This window comes from Colias eurytheme, chromosome 20, assembly GCF_061535395.1.
Source record: "Colias eurytheme isolate Ceu_HAF_F1 chromosome 20, ilColEury1 Martin Lab GWU primary, whole genome shotgun sequence".
Taxonomy (NCBI): Eukaryota; Metazoa; Arthropoda; class Insecta; order Lepidoptera; family Pieridae; genus Colias; species Colias eurytheme.
In genome coordinates this window covers 7,024,624-7,042,379 of record NC_142999.1, presented here as the reverse complement: position 1 = coordinate 7,042,379, position 17,756 = coordinate 7,024,624, and the positions used below count along the sequence as shown (strand labels likewise).

The 17,756-nt window shown below is 30.8% G+C and overlaps 1 protein-coding gene and 1 non-coding gene across 3 annotated transcripts in view; both read right to left on the bottom strand.

The window, feature by feature from the left end:
• The window catches only part of trh (PAS domain-containing protein trachealess), a 157,315-nt gene that overhangs the window by 82,331 nt on the left and 57,228 nt on the right, over positions 1 to 17,756 (bottom strand). The window contains exon 4 of one of the 2 annotated variants that reach the window (XM_090113548.1): positions 8,019 to 8,039. The exons of the other annotated variant lie outside the window; for it this stretch is intronic. Within the exon in view, the coding sequence (XP_089969674.1) occupies positions 8,019 to 8,039 (21 nt within the window). The remainder of the gene's footprint in view (positions 1 to 8,018; positions 8,040 to 17,756) is intronic. 2 annotated transcript variants of the gene reach the window in all.
• Positions 1,140 to 1,278, bottom strand: LOC149899761 (U4 spliceosomal RNA). Its single transcript, XR_016457937.1, has one exon. It is a non-coding gene; the product is annotated as a U4 spliceosomal RNA (small nuclear RNA).

The window sequence follows — 17,756 nt, the reverse complement described above, 5'->3', positions numbered from 1 at the left end:
ATAACAAATTGGCAATAAACATCCCAAACCTTTGTCTATGATTTACAACACTTTTTTCAAGGGCTATAAAAGTTAGGTCGACTCACGATCGTTACGATTAAGTCATATTTTATCCGCAAATAGACATAGATTATATCTGTGTTGGTTTTCCAAATATTTGCTATAAATTATTTTTTTAGTGCATTAGATTTGGATTTTAGTAAACGCTTGGCAAAACCTAAAAGCGTGAGAGAAATGCTACCGATGGGTATTTAATATTTATTTTTAATTAAATATGGAATTAAAATAAATACCATTTAATTATTTAATACAAATAAATATTGCGCTTTAAAATATAAATTTATTTATGTGTAAATTGACTAATATTTAAATTGACAATTTATAATTACTTAATTAGAATGAAGCTCTTAACTCTTAGATTCAAATATGATCTTTAAATAGTTTTTTTTTATTAAAATTCAGAAATAATTAAATACGATTACCATAAAATTAAGGCCATCTAAAAGAGTTAGCCTAACCTATAAACTATTTTGGACAAACTAGTATTAAATGTAAACATATTGATAAAAATAACATTAGTGCTAATAGTGTAGGAACAAACAGGCCGAAGTCATTATTCACAGAGGAAAGTTAATTTCTAACTTGTCGTTTTTCATCCAACCCTAACATAGGGCTAACATATCCGATATTATGTAGGGCTTGACAAATCGACAGTAGGTACTTTGTTATGTAGTTATTTGTACATTTTTGTATTATTGTTCTATACGAATCGATAGTAATTTTTTCTTTGCAACTTCGATTGTAATTAGTTCTTGCATTATTATTTTATTAATTTATAACTCTTATTTTATAGATTCACATGTAAAATTGTAATTTTAATCTAAACAAAAATGTTTATTTGGTCTTTGTAAATATACAGATTTATTATTTCAAGCAAACACACTGCAATCTGTATAATTAGATTTTGTTCAGGGATTGTGGAATGTGGAACCATTTTCCGGGGCATTCGTCTCATGACTCATCCCAATTATTTTGGATTCTTGATAATAATAGCACAATAACCTATCATTATCCATATTCGTATTTCGTATTCCATCGTATGTATATGATGTAATTGCGATGATTAACAGCTTAATAAGGCCTTAACGGCCGTTCAAAAATTGCCATAGCGGACGGTATTTCACGTCCACACGGCGGGGTATTGGTAAAGTTTTCAACTAGCAATAATCGCACCTCGGATTAACCTCATTGGTTACGATATTGCCTCTGCGCAAAGTTAGCCCGAACGGCACTCAAAAATTATTATGTACCCTCGCGGAAAAAACTTCTATAGCGCGATCTAACCGTATAGTAGCGCCATCTAGCGGTATCATATCGCAACATTGATAAGTGTACAGTCACAGAGAATAACATCAAATTCCATACAATTTAAATATTTAAAAAGAGAAACGATGCAAATGGCGCAGCGCGGTGTTCGATTGGTCAACATCCGCGGCCGAATTTCTCCGAATGTCAAAATACAAATGGTACCTCGATCACGCGCGTAAACCGTTACTGCACATTTCAGAAATAGGACACGCCGGCCATACAGAGTGCTCCGCCAGTAGCGAAACATGCCCAGCTTATTAATCAGACTATTTATTTTATCGAGTGTAATAAAATATGCATAAGGTGCGTTCTGACCGACTACGTTACTGTGAAAATAGCCATAAAGTTGAACATAATGGGGCTCTTCTATGACACTCCTTTATATGGACAAACCTCCGCTGTTATGTCTTTTTAGAGTGTGTGAAACATTTATTTGAATACTAGTTGTAGTTCCTGACATTGTCTGTCTGGGAATTACTGGGAAGAAACATTAAACTTTTTTCAGTCATGGTCTAACAGTGCACAGAATTGCATCATGTAGATGTTGAATTTACGCTGATAGAGCAATATTATAATATCAAACAATAAACGATTTATTTAACCAAATATTATGAATTTTCTTCCATTTTATCCCATATAGAAACGTGGAGAATTAACATTTATTAACTATACGATAGTGCAATCGTTTGTCAAACTCCCCTTTTAAGAAGCCCACCGACCACTATAGCTAGACCCCTCGTATTATACACGTTCATAATAATTGTTATTACGATGCTGGTCATGGCGGGTCAACGTAGGCTGGTCGCTGGTAGCAGCTGTCATTTGTCTTGTCAGATTTTTTGCGATAGAACGTCAAGCCGCCTGATGGACAGAGATTTGTGTAATCCAAACTATGAATATTTTTGGACATATTTGATACTAGGTGGACGCCGTGGTTTTGCCTGGAAAATACGTCGATTTTCTTAGCAAATATTTTGCATTCTAGGTTAAGTATACATAGTATGTATATAAGATGATGAAAAACTGTATTGCCGTTTCATCTGTTAAAATCATATTATACTTTGATTCGTACTTTTGGAGGAATAATTGCATCTTTTTGAAGTTATTTCATTGTTATAAAACGATCCACGATCTACATATCTCACGACGCCAACCAATCTTCAAGAACGACAAGTTTCACACTCGCAATTTGTTTTCCAATGAAACATTAAAAAAACATACGAGATCCTCGAAAACGTACCTAATCCAAAAGTCGCGATAAATCAAACAAACCGGTATCTCCAATAGCCATTAATATTAACCCCTCACATAAATAAACATTAAAACATCCCGCAAAGAAAATGTTGTAAAAAATTCATCTGCCGTGATTTTTCTTTGAACCACTTGGCACTTGGCTACGTAGCCACTTAGAGCACCTCAGAGGGTTTTCCACTTTTTCGCTGTATACAATTTACATATTTTATTCTGCTTTATTTGTCTTCAAGTCGAAGATTACAAGTATGGAAATTTCGTTACCACTGGGAGTTGTCTTCTATTTGTTTGTGTTTTTTTTACTAGCTGACTCGATTAATGCTACTGTGTTAACATTGTTTATGTTTTTATGATTTTTTTTGTAAAATCAAAAAACGGCTATATAAAATATAACGCCATGCTCTGAACGGATTGATATCGAAATCGACGAAAGTTCTGAAAGAACATTAGGACATTTTTTTAATGAAAATAAAAGTTTACGGAGGTTAAATAGGGACAGGAATCTTTACCTTATCAAAAATCAGACAAGTATTTAAGTTAATTGTATTTTTATCATATAAAAACAACCTAAATGCAAGCAAATTCTAATAAGAAACTATTACGTCACTACTAATATAATCAAAGGATACAATCGCCTAACAAAATATGTGAAATGTAATTACTATGTACACTTGGCTAACGTGGTGACAGGGTTATTAATTCTAGTCAGGAATTATATCGACTACCGTTTCCTGCCAACAGTTGGGCAACAATTTATTACACCTTAGCTGTTAGATTGTAGATATAGTGTATGTATAGAACTATAAATATATTCTTATTTCTTGATGTCTATATTGATAAAGAATTTTTATTTATGTAGATACCTATACGAGTAGGTATGTAAAAAAATTCCAAATAGTGGCTGTCCAATTGAAAATTACTTACTGCGATCACATCCTGGCATGGTAATTTAATATTTTAACATTTTTTAAAGAAGTAGCCACATTTTGAAATAATTATTTTAAATCCTGAGATAATAAACAACTTTTTCACAAACATCAACATTCTCCTGATTTAAATATAAAACAGTGTCATACGTTTTTTAAATATTTAACATTCGGCACAGAACAAATAAAAATATGCAATAAAAATTCCTACCACAATTTGGAGACATTTAAAGAAGTACATCGTATCCAAGAGATAAAAACGCTTAAACTAATCAAAAAACATTAGAAGATAGCACACCCCTTGTAACAACCCTTGAGCGAGTTACTTTAAAACGCCCCCGCAGATAATAAAAATTCGTGTCTATGATTCCAGTGCAATAGACAATAAGGCGCGACATTACAGCGACCAGTGTAAAATGAACTCCGAGTTTTATTGTGCAGTTTACTTTACGACATAAATGTATGGTAAAATATATTTTTTATTCCTGACTTTTATTTAATTCAAAATTACGTTGCGCTAATACATCAGAATAGGTCGAAGTTTACAGTTTACGGTTAACGAAATTTTCTCAAAATTATAACTCAGTTTATATACAAAAGTTTTCAAAGAATTCATTTAGATACCTACATTTTAAAGTTCAATTGATCTATATTTTCTTCATTAATTCACATTTACATATTTTATCAAAACGTTTTTATAAATCCCGATTGACATAACCAACACACTTTAAAAAGTTTTAACGTTTTTCAGCCGCATTGTACCGGGAGGTCTTCTTAAATTGGTCGCGTATTTAAACAATACGGCTGGCAAATGGCGCGGATCGTGGGCTTTAAACTGTCATTACACGGGTAACAATTTTTGTACGCAAGGTGCTTCGTTTTACATATTTTTGTATTGTTCAGCTTTATACGGGGTGTATAAAATTTGTTGTAAAAACAAATCCCATATTTGTAACATTAATGAGCATTTGAAAGTTTGGGATTATAATGTTACTTTGAACATAATATGATTTTTGATGACTTTGTCGACTCAAAATAAAATTATTTTTATCATAGATAACTTTCGCCTTTGGGTTTAAAATGGTCTACATATTTTTCATTTAAATACATATTAGCAATATACGCTGTGTAAGTCCCTAATTAAATTAATTAATAACGAATTAACATATAAAAGAAACTATTAATTTATTTATGGAAAAACGAACGTTATAAAAGATTATTTCTCTTCTATGTACTTAGCTGTTTAATTTTAAATTAATTCACCAAAATATTTAATAACCCACATTTTTAATAATTAAAATGCTCGTCACCCTGTATAAAGCAATTGAGAACAAGAGATAGCTAATAAAAATAATAAAACGGGCAATCCTTTTTCCGCAAGCATAAGGGCGCGTACACACTCCCCGGAGTGTTCGCGAATTACGCACCTGGCTGCACTCGGCCTTATTTATTAGTGTCGTTTGTACACGCTTCAATAGGTAGGATTTTTTTTATTTCATCAAAAAAATATAGCATGTATTATGTTATAATGCGTAAATCTCTTATACCAGCTATTTATCGACAATTTAAAAACAAACAAAAATTTTATCTGAAATTTCTTTTTAGTCTGTCATAATTATTTTTCGAGACGTGATAATAATCTAAAAGTTTATCGACTAATTTTGATCCATAGAAATAAAATAGTCACTATTTCTAAAAATTCGACTGACTATTGTATCCTGTGATTGTATCGCAATGTGGAGTTATAATACCCCTTAGAATTGAACAAGTCGATCAAAAACTTTTCACGTCTTTTTCTCCGCATATAAAATATTTATTTGTCAAAAATTCTAAAATAATAGCTTCTAAATAACCAATAAAACTAAATTATTAAATTTCCAATAAGATCGATCAATTGCGACCAAAAAACCTATACGAAAACAACCCCTAGATACTTTAACGAAATCACATTTTTAAATTTAAACTAATGTGTTTTCGCCCTCTCGGCATCCGAACAAATAGACTGAAATGAACTCAAAATCTCCGAATTTGTTTTGGTCCTGAGAAAAATCCTTTATACTTAAGGACTTTAATTTGATTTATTGTTTAGAACGCAGTTTGGTTTGTAATACACGAATTTTATAAGAAAAATATCGATAAAACTTCTGCCTATTTAATATTAAAAAAAAAACTTCTCACAGTTTCTTGCGGAAAGAATCGTTGCATTATAATTATTCTTAATAATTATTATTTTTGCGTTGGTATAAAAAATATCGTGCTCAATTAAACCATTTTGATATTAACTCTAATTTAGCACCTACAGGCTACATTTTAGTCTCGGAAAATTAAATGTCATTGATCTTTATGCTTCATGAAACTTAAATCTTACCGCAACTATAGCAATTAGCTATTTCTTTAAGCTAAATTAGTTTTGAGAAAAGCATTCATTTATATTTAGGTACACTATAATCATCTTATACCTAGGTACTTATCTTTCGTATACAATCTTATTTTCGATGAATACCTACCAACAAGAGTGTGTTAAAGTAAGGTTAAAGTAGTCAGTCTGCAGTCTATTATATTGGTCATTAATTTTTATAAGCATATTAGAATATAACCATGAAATTGTTTTGTTTTTGTTCATAAAATTATTTATTTCACATGTCATTTCACATGTCTTTGTTAAAAATCCTAAGCCTTAAAAAAATTAAGAACTTTTTGAATGCCTACAATACGTAGTTATTAAATAAATACATACAGTAATAAAACTTGAATATTCAACATTTATCTAGCTATTAGCACTAATAAAGTTCTCCAGGAGCGTCTAATATAACTTGAAATATTAAAATCTACTCAGGTATGCTTCTAGATGCCTGCATTTGCATTTAAATTGGCTCCGAGTCGCAAGATAGATGCCTGAACACGCGTACGCGGTTCAAACTTTGTGCTTTAATGAGATAATAATATATTTATTTTTATATTATTTAATGATGAGGAATACAGGATTGGGTATTATTCTTTTTATAGATTTAGAATCAGAAATAAAACACCTAATATCTAATAAAAAGGCTGCCGTTGTTCTTGGGAGCATTTGTGAAAAATGTGAAAATTCTTTGTGCTTTTCAATGTTTTTTATTGGTTAGAGGAACAAAATAATATGAGATGAACAACGTAAAAAGAGATTTATAATAATGCATATTACATTGCGTATTACTTTAGTAATTTTGCTTAAGGCTGCAGTATTTATGAATTTTCTACCTACGTATTTAAATCTGAATCAATATCGAATATAAATAATAGAAAAAAGAAAAAATCGCTTTACTTACAGTCTAACTATCCTATTTGAATAAAGAAAGAAGCTTAAGACCTTACCTTAACCTTAACGTCCTTACCTTATTTCTTACTAAAACCACAGACTACTAAAACATATTTTAACAAAGCTTAACACTTCTAACGCCGTCAATATAGTTGATCCTTAAATCATAACACGCGGTCTATTAAGCCCCTCGACCGATGTGTCTATCCATTATTATTAACCCTGTCAATATCGCGGGGGTTGGGATCGCTACTGCATAAATTGGGATCAAAGATGTCGATTTATTTGTGTTGAACGGAAAACGTAATTTGTCTTATAGGAATCTGTTCTTTAAGTCTCCAAAATATCTTATAAATAAATTGTTATGTGTGCCCGTTTAAAATATTGACATGTCTTTAAATTAGCAACGCGATCTTATTTTTAAGTTCTTGTCTAAAAAATATTGAAATATTTTTTTTTATAGTTTTCAACGATTTATTGTTAGGCGTCTATATTAAAATGTTGGTTCCATTTGAATGTCAAAAATTATATTTTCTATTTTACATCGGAATCGGAGCATAACCCATTGAGCCCCGAACGGCCCGATCGGTCCACGACACAATAGATTTTCTATTGTGTCTGTGATTCCGGGGCCTGAGTTAATAATCTAGTAATAATAGGTATAAAAAGTAAATGGATACAAGATGATAATTTCGATTTCTATTAAGGCTTTGATGTCATCGTATTTTAAAAACATAAAAAAGCACAGAAAATAAAAACCTTCACGGCACATATAAAAACGCTCTCGAATTTATAAAACGTTTAAATGCTACGAAAGAGCGCATCTTACAATTATACTTAATTTAACTTAAAAGTATTTGTTTCAAGGTCCGTTAAGTGGCAAGCCTTCCATTAAATGAGCATTGTCTTGAGAATTAAAAGTAGGTACTTACAGCATTAGAGGGTTAAATCTTATAGGTCCGTAAACTTCAAGTTAACAGCTGCCCGTTGTATAAAAGCAAACCTCGAAATAACAAACCAAAGTGAAGGGAAAATTTTAATTTATAATCTACCATCGTAATATTATAATTTAGGTATATTTTAATAAAATACCTATTCGTAAAATCTAAGAGCAAAAATTGTAAGAAATTTCTATAAAAATAGAAAATAATGGTAATTTAATAAATAAAGTCCTTTACCAGTTCTCTTGTGCAAAGTATCTGAAACAATTTAATTATAAACATTAATACAAATCAAAACTTTTCTACTTATGAACATAATTATTAAAAAGAAATATTTTCGTACGTAGCCGACGCTGGCGCCATCTCTTTCGTAGTAGCGGAACTAAACTGAGCCGCTGTCATGTGTAGTTCATCTTTACATCAATAGATGGCGTTGTGCACTTGCTAAGTTTGATATTATTTTTATTCAAGTTATTCTACACACATTAAAATGACAATGTAAATACTAGATACTTAAACAAACAATAAATAAGGATCATTTAGAAAATATGTAATCGTTTTATACTTTTATACATAAACCTACTGAAATAATTGTGTGAACAAAATATAAAACCTCGATTAGAAAGGTTTGCTTTTACCGTTCCGTACCTACAGTTTTTCAGGAGCAATAAAAATTACAAATGGTAATGGGACTAATGGGTTTCCATTATAAGTTCTTTTGATACTACTGTTTTTTTTATCAACGTTAAACTTGTTATTAGAGCTGATACAACATACTTTAGTTACCTAGATACCTACCTATTTAGCAATATTTTTATTTTTGTTACTTTGCTATCCACAATTTCTTTTCTAATCTTGTATTAATATATCCATTAAATAAAAATTACAACAAATACGTTATTTTACTTGTATGCCTCAAACTACTCATAAAAAATAACCTATTATTTCAACAAATAGCTTTTTTGATTTGTAAGTTAACAATACTTGTTGATAGACAAAGTTACAATACAATATCTAAAACAAGCTTCGGTATTTCGTTGTGAAAATTGAAACAATATAAATCACAACAGAAGTAAGACGTACGCAATATGCAGTACAATGGAGGCGGCGCGCAATTCCAACTAGATTATTTTGCTTTCGGCTTCATGTAGTGACCGTCGCCTCTAATGTATTAATATTTCATATTTAACTTATTTTTTAACACTACGGTAATTATTAATTAATGAAGAAAGTTTGTTTCGTATGTGTAAATGGATTAACGCTATTAAACCGAGTTTGAATGTTTTTCATCAATTGAAAGCGTAATTAATGAATAACAGCCCCCCTAGTCAAGTGGCTTTCTGTTAGCGTAGCGTTCAATAGAATAGACTACGAATGTATGAGATTGACGTAACCTGTAGATACGTTTATCTACAGCCTACGTCAATCTCATACATTCGTAGTCTATTCTATTGAACGCTACGCTAACAGAAAGCCACTTGACTAGGGGGGCAGGCGTTTTGATAGTTTTCGTTTCGATAGTTATTATTTAATAGTAAAATCAATTTATGTTTGAGCAAACTTTGACTATGCATAGTGATGTATTTAAAATAAAAAAATGAGTGCTATTCACTTAGAATTAAAAAAATATTTGAAGTCATTAATTTAGGTCGTTGTCCACTACATATATTTTCAAAACAACGCCTTAAAGATTACTCATTTCTCTCATTTAATTCAAATATAAATTCCAATTTGCCACTTAAAAGCAACAATAGCCATAGCTCAAGAGCATCGCATCGCAATGATTTATATCCGCCGATATTGCACGCACTAACCCCAACTAATCATTTAATATTAACGTATTGTGCACTCCGAAACGTATTTAACAACTGTTAAACACCAAAGGCTTGAAACTTATTTATTTCGTATTGAAAATTAGTTCTATGTCAATTTTTTTTCAAGTTTAGTTCGTAAGCAATAAGTTTCTAATTTAAGAATTAATTGTGAAGCAACATAAGTGAAAACATAAGTGAAAATTGATAATTTTAAATTCAATCCTTTTATAAATTTAAAAGTGAATAATTTCAGTAACATTTTTAGTCAATATATTTTGAGCAACATTTTATTTTCCCAAAGTGAAACATGAAAATTTTTAAACATAATTACTAAAATTAGTCACTTTTAAATGTAACTTATTTTTAAAGAAATAGTTCACTACAGAATCCTCTAGAAATAGAATATATAGGAATTGTTTGAGGTCACATTGAATACGAGGTCGTGGGAGAGACTCGTCTTACGATTCATAAAATCATAAACATTAGCTAGGAAATGGGATGCTTATTGGGATATGGGAAAGATAATTATATGTGTGGATAATATAGAATACAATATTATATTATATGCATAGTGAAATTCATTTCAGTACTTAAGTAGGTACTTTTGATTTTTTCGATTTAGATTTATAAAGAGCACAATAAATAATAATACCAAACAGAAAAAAGATATTGTACCATGAAATATAATAATCAAATATAAGAAACAGATATAAGCTAAAGAATAAAGAAAAAGAAAACTAATTTAAAAACATAATACGTCACGCGTTATTTAATTATCTCGCGCCATTGCAAACAAAATCACCCGCCCATCAAACAGACATTATGAAATAATAACGGGAACACCTTAATCTTATTACATTATAATATCTTGGAATAACTTACAGCTGTTTTCTCAATCAGATTTCCCGAATCCCCAATTTTTTATCAATGGAAGCTACTAGAAAATTTGCATCGCCGCTAGCGCCATCTATGAGCGAATATCATTACTAATAACAAAATTGTTTGCGCTTCTAAAACAAGATAGAAACAAAATGAACTCAATGTGGTATAAGATAAGGTTCTAAATAGTAGATTCGATGTGTGGAACGCAGTCTATAAGTTTGTGATTGGAAGTGTAAGATTAGGGTACAGAAACACCCTTTTGAAAAACAGTATGAATAATAATTCGATTTGCATAATATCGTTAGCTGATCTAACAAGGTTGTTTGCTTTTATAAGATTATTGGAAATATTTGATTAATGTTGAAGAAATATTTCAAGATTTTACCTACATAAGTAATATGTATCATGTTAATAATATTATCTACTTGATCGTAGTAGAGATAAAATCTATATTTTAGTGGAGTAAAACGATTAAAATATTTATTGGTATTTGAAGATTCGATTCTTTTAAAATCCTCTTTCAATAATAAATAGATCTAGCCAGGACAATAAATTCATCAATAACTGAACTCGCATTTCATTTAATTTTATTGCATTCTTGAATTATTTTCTTCTATTTTTTTTTATTCGCAACTCTCGAATGGAGGACGGATTCTGCCAAATTCTCCTATTACGATAAACAATAAATCATCGGTACAGATAACGCACGAATCTTTTCCAATATGTCAGCTGTCAATTTTCCCGCCCTTTTGACCATAGATAAACATAAGAATGGAATAAATATTGCGTTCGCCCTAACAAATAACGCGTATTACCATACAGATACATTCGGATTAGTCTGCGTAAATAAATAATTGTAATTCTTAATAAAACTACCCTCAATACTGACCGCAGTAACCCGCACGTGGCGAGAACTACTATTTGCAGATCAAATGTCTTGATACTTTAAAAACGAGCCATTTTGAACAATTTATATTCGGTGTGTAGAATATAAAGTGTGCAGTTATTATTATTAATAACTTTTATAAATATAACAATGGACTCACATTTTATTTAAGTAAGTAGACGAAACAATTATTTGATTTTTTGTCTTAACTCTTATGGTTTTTCGTTTTAAAATTTCTTAGGACTTAGACTGCTTACATTTAATACGACAACAATACTACATGTGGTTGTAAGATTTACATCTATATTATTTTCCCCCACACTTCATTTTCTCTTAACTACTACGAGAATGATTCGTAGACTTGATTCCCTTGCAAATTATAATCATAAAAAATCTGAGTGAACATTATAAAGTATCAAAACCTCTAAACCGCAGTACATTTGCTAAGATAGAGCGGTAGATGTCAGTAATGACCGGACACTTTGCATAATTTGCCGATCGACTGACCCAGGGCCGGGTTTACGAGACCCGTCCCCACATAATGAATAGAAATGTGTGTTATATTGGATGCGGTATATCAGGTGCTTTTTATTTTATTGATGGCGATTTTAAATTATATTTTCGATATTTGATCGATGAAGTTTTGTTTATGGAGTATGGACCTATAGCCAAAATAAAGAAGATAAATAAAAGAACAAAACTATTTTTTCATCGTTTGTGTTGAATAATTTTCATGATAATTAAAATACTACCTAGCTTTTCATAGGATTGAAATCAATTAAACCTATCTAGACTCCAGTTTAATACAAGTAATTAATAGAACATTAAAACCTAGTTGATATTAAGAGAAGAAACATTAAGTCAGAAAATCAATAAGAATATTTGCAACATGATATTTCTGCTTATAGTGCTATATACCAAAACCAAAATAGCTGCAGGGAATAATTCTGAAAGACTTCTAATTGCCAAAATTCAATACTATAAAAAAGCTTGAATACCACCATAACTATTATAATCATTATCTTGATCTGTAACAATGATGTAAAACTAAATACAACGTGACAATTCCACATACCACAAAATTTCTATAACAAAACAATTCTGCACAAGGACGCACTTTCCTACCAATTCAAGTACAATTTTATGTCCAAGAATTCCATTTAAGGTCCCATTTAACTCACCATCTGACCTTACAGCTTATCGGGACTTTCCAACATTTTATGAGACATAACCGTCCGTTTGGCTATCTGATGCATTTTTAGATGCTGTTTGGGTTAAGACAATCGGCTGGTTGAATGGAGCAGGGTATAGGCTGATGCGATTCGATGAATTCACTGAACTAGGTATCACTTTTTTCATTCAATCGTTCAAATTTATAGGTGTCTTGGATTTTCAGGATTTTTTTTATGAGACAAAAAAAAATATTTTTGTTAAGTAAAGCGAAATTTTTGCAAAAATTAACAGGGAAATGTTCTAGTTAAATTGTTTGAGCAGATGCTTTCCCGAGTTGTATTATAAGTAAATTTCCTTTTTAGTAACAAAAACGACTTATTCACGAACCTGACTGACTGCTATAATATATATACGTATGATATGCTATGTGTATATTAATTCTGTATAATTATGTATTAAATATTAAGATATACATCGAAAATACATTTAAATGAATAACGTGAATCGCTCTAGAGTGATACTTGTACTCCAACCCAAAACCAATTGTCTCAGAATATAGGTGATTGGATTAGGATAAACGGTAGTTTTGGGTTTGACGCTGAACATTGGATGACCATCATTGTTTTACGACACTTTATTCGGATACGATATAAGTACATTGCAATTTTATTCGCACTATTGAATCCTGCATAAGGGTAATATAGATCTTTGTACACTCGAAGATGCTTTTTGATGCAAAAAATTTGTTTAGAGGATGAAATTTTGAATGCAAATATTTATGTAAGTCATTACAAATATTATGCATGAAATAACATATTTTGAAAATGAAATAAATGAATTTACTTTGCAAAGCTATGCTTGTTATTAAAGTGGTTGATGCCGATATTTCAATAATCTTAAGAAAATTGAATACCTGACAATTTCAAAACTTCATAGAATTTATATTGGTATTTATTTAAACCGATATTTATTCAGGTATATACCTACCTATGTAAGACTTCGCAACTAACATTAGCCAGTGAAATATAAAATCATATTATTTGAACATCAAGATTTACAACAAATTCCAACACCATATTTCGTTACTCAAAAAGCTGCTCACCTTCCCAAACTCAGAAGCAAACCTAACGGAAAATTGTACCCGAATGTGGTCTATAAATCCTGATAGAGAGACATCGCTCGTAAAATGACCCCTACCCTGGGGTCAGCCAGGGATATGATCCAATAATTTATACAATTGATAAATAATATATAGGCCACAACACAGACGGTGCATGATCGAATGTTTTGGCAATTCTTGAATTTTTGAAGAGGAAAATTATATCTAACATGTACCTATAATAACAAAATATGTAGATAATATTCTTATTTTCGAGTCCATCGAAACTGAAATAAGCTTATAACTATTAGCTGTATAGCTAGCGTAAAATTTAATGCTCTGGCTACACGATTTTGACTTCTTTCTTAGTTTTTTATTTTTAAATTTCTTTATCGTTGCTTCGATATTTAATACTGGATAGTCAAATACAGATATATATTTTAAAACCATTGAAAAATGTTAAGGTTGGAAATTTATAATATGGAAATAATTTTAAGTTAATTTCTAATCGTTTTTACAATATTCAGACATTCAGTCAGTTCTCTGTTCTGATAATATTCTAGTATGTATAGTATTATAATATTATCTGTGATATTACTAAATACAGGAATTCGAAAGCCATATTACCAATGCAAATATTTCCCTAAAAAAACTTAACACCATAAAATCCCACTAAAGATGGCCTCACTTCACTAATTTTAAAAGAACAATTTAGCTAATAAGAACAAATTACGCAAGTTCTAAGTAGAAAGTCATGACGTCACACTCATTATCACCATCTTACCCGGGAACATCATAAAGTTGGTCCGTACGACACGCCAGGGGATTTTTCCGCCTTCTCGAGAATTAACTTGCTTCTTACTTGCTGTGTGATATTCGTATTAGAAAAGGCATTAATACTTGGCGTAACGTAGCAAGAAATAGGATTCAACTCGCTTGATAACAGTTTTATAACTTAGACGACATACAAAACAAATTCACAAACATTTTTGAAAACAAACCTTTGTAATTTCTACTAAAAGTATTTCAGTTGATAAAAATAATCTATCATGTCAGTAAAATATACCTGCAGTTATAGATACAGACTAGCCAGAAGTTAGAACATTTCAACACATCACAACTCGATTTTTACGGAATTTAATCGGAGAGTATGGAAAAATCCCTACTTTCCTATAAGGTCGTGCAAGAAATCAATCTTTATTTCAAATCTTTAAATGATATCAGATAAAACGAGATACCATAAAAGCTTCACATCACAATAAGGCCTTCAACAATACAGATTCTACAATCGAATCTAATAAAATGGCGCATCAAAACGAAAGAATTTCACGCGTTTTTCTCATAAGATATTTCCTACTCCAATAGTCATGGTAACAATGCAATCCTACCATTATTAAAACCTAATACACCCTATATGAGTCGCAACCTTTTTTCGAACACTTCATTTAGCAGTATTTTACGGCAATGCAATGTAAAATGAACTCTATCTGCTTCAGATAAAGCTTAAATTATAGAACATGAAATTCTTATCAAGATCGTTTCAAGTGTATTCAATTTTGAAATTTACGACCTGAAGCATACGATTGATTATTAATTAACGATAAAAGAATGGCATTCGAAGTCAGTGTCGCGTTTAGCAATATAGAAATGAGTTGAATAAAAAGATATCGATATTTATACAGAGACGTTGTTAACGCATTGTGTTGCCAAAAAACTGGCCAAGCGCGATTTAATGTTCAATGGGTCCAAGTTAAAAGTAATAATTGAATATTTAAACATGTCCTGTATTCCAAAATATTATTATCGGCTCATTATAATTGGCGTACGTTTTTTAAGCAATTAAAATGTTTATGTATAATTATGACGGCTCCTTATTCATGTGATGAATATAAAATAACATCAGTAAGCTGTAGAGAAATTACAAATTACAATTCATGCCGTGTAAACAAGTAAACTTGTAAGGGCTGATTTTTTAATCCTTGGTTAAAACTTATTCGTCGAATAATGTATAAAACTACCATTTTAAAAACGTATTCTAATTGCCCGTATTTGACAGTTTACGTGACATTTTAATATTATCTTGTAATACTTTATACGGATAACTTTTATCCAAGCATTGAAAAATCGGCCCTAAACATTAGGTTTATACCTAAGTACAAATTATGAAATGTGTCAAACATAAAATCAGGAAACTATTTCAATTGTTTCAAGGTTTCAAGTCAATACACAAACTTATAGAAAACCTTTTTCTATGTTCCAAACACTTGACAGCATAAAAGCGGCATTACGCAAAACACTGCATAGTAAGAAGATTCCACAGTATGGAGGCAGTAAAAGAAAATTGGATTTTTTCCGTGACCCCAGCGGATTTAATTATTGTTTTATTGTGTGTTGAGGGGCTGCTAATGCTGATGACACTGAATTGTCAAATATGCGAACAGAAAGAGGTTGAAAATAGTTAGTGATAAAATCTACAATATGTTTGTAGAATTAAAATTGTAAAAGGTCAACGTAAAGGAAGAAAAAATAATTAATAATAAGGCAAAGCAGCAAGGAAATTCCGAGCATGTTGCAAGAAATTATTGGTAAACTGTTTTTAAACAATAATAATAATATACCATTAGAAAAATAATTTTCATGCGCTCGTCCAGTTTCGAAATTTTTAATTGACGTGGAGGTGACATGTAGAAGAACAACTGAACAACCACCAATATATAATCCACAAATACGAAACTTATTTACTTAAATAAATAGCTTTCGCCAAATTAAAATAAGAAAATTTACACTTCAATCTAGATAAAACACATTTCACAAAATTATCTATTACAAGTCACAACTACAATGACACAATCTAAAAAAGGAAATTAAATTTAAACGGCAGTTACCGTTTAACAGAAGGTTAACGGCGCGTGCGTTCACAAACCATTGCAGATCCTCTAATCAGAGTTCAACTTAACTGAGAGATTTGCATAACTTCTTTCGCTACATTTAACTTACATTTCAAATGTTTATGGAAATTATGTTCTACATATGCTGTCATATTTTAAAGTAAGTAAGTAAGTGATATCCGGTTTGTTCGTTTAGTTTGAACTCTAAAACTTCCCTCTGCACTGTAAGACTTTCCCTATTAACATAGTCTTTTTACTATGCTAAATGGCTTTGGTATTAATTATAATAAACTTGCTATATTTGTATTTTATGAACGGCTCTTTATGTCGAATCATATACCTACTTATTCGTCGAATAACGTATTACACTACCATTTCAAAAACGTACTTATTCTTTGCCCGTCTTTGACAGTTTACTTGTGACATTTTAAATTTTAATATTATCGTGTAATAATTTATTGGGCGGATAAGTTTTAACCATGGATTGAAAAATCGGCCCTTAGAGCATTAAACCAACCATCACGCTAAGACCAATAGGAACGGAGCAATACGGGTAAAACCACGGGGCACAGGCTACAGCTCTAGTATTATATTATCTGTGCTATAACCAAGAACTATACGCCCTTCGACCTCTATAAGATGCACCCTCAATAAATAATTTGGCAACATTTACATATGTCGATTTATTTGAGTATTATTTATGGCCACCCTGCAAATGTTCCAGACTTAGATTAAGGCTATGAAAGGATTACTTAAAGGGGTTTCTTGCCTTTCATCTGATTATCCGATGTATACGCACGTTTTTTAGCATTTTACCATAAAACGGTACATATTTTTTGTGTGATGATAGTGTTTTTTTTTCATGAGCTTAGGGTAAATAAATAAATGTATTTATGTTGTATAGTGTGGCATTGAATTAACTAATAAATTAAATTTTGTAAACGTTTTCTGTACAGTGTTAAAATAGCTCTATTATCATATATAAAAACTTATTGGATAATTCATAATCTTATATATAAAATTCTCGTGTCACAATGTTAGTCTGCATACTCCTCCGAAACGGGTGGACCGATTCTCATGAAATTTTCTGTGCATATCGGGTAAGTCTGAGAATCGGCCAACATCTATTTTTCATATGTACCACGGGCGAAGCCGGGGCGGACCGCTAGTACATATTATAAAAATAGAATATAAATGTAATACAATGGGTAATTTCGTGTTTAATAAAACATT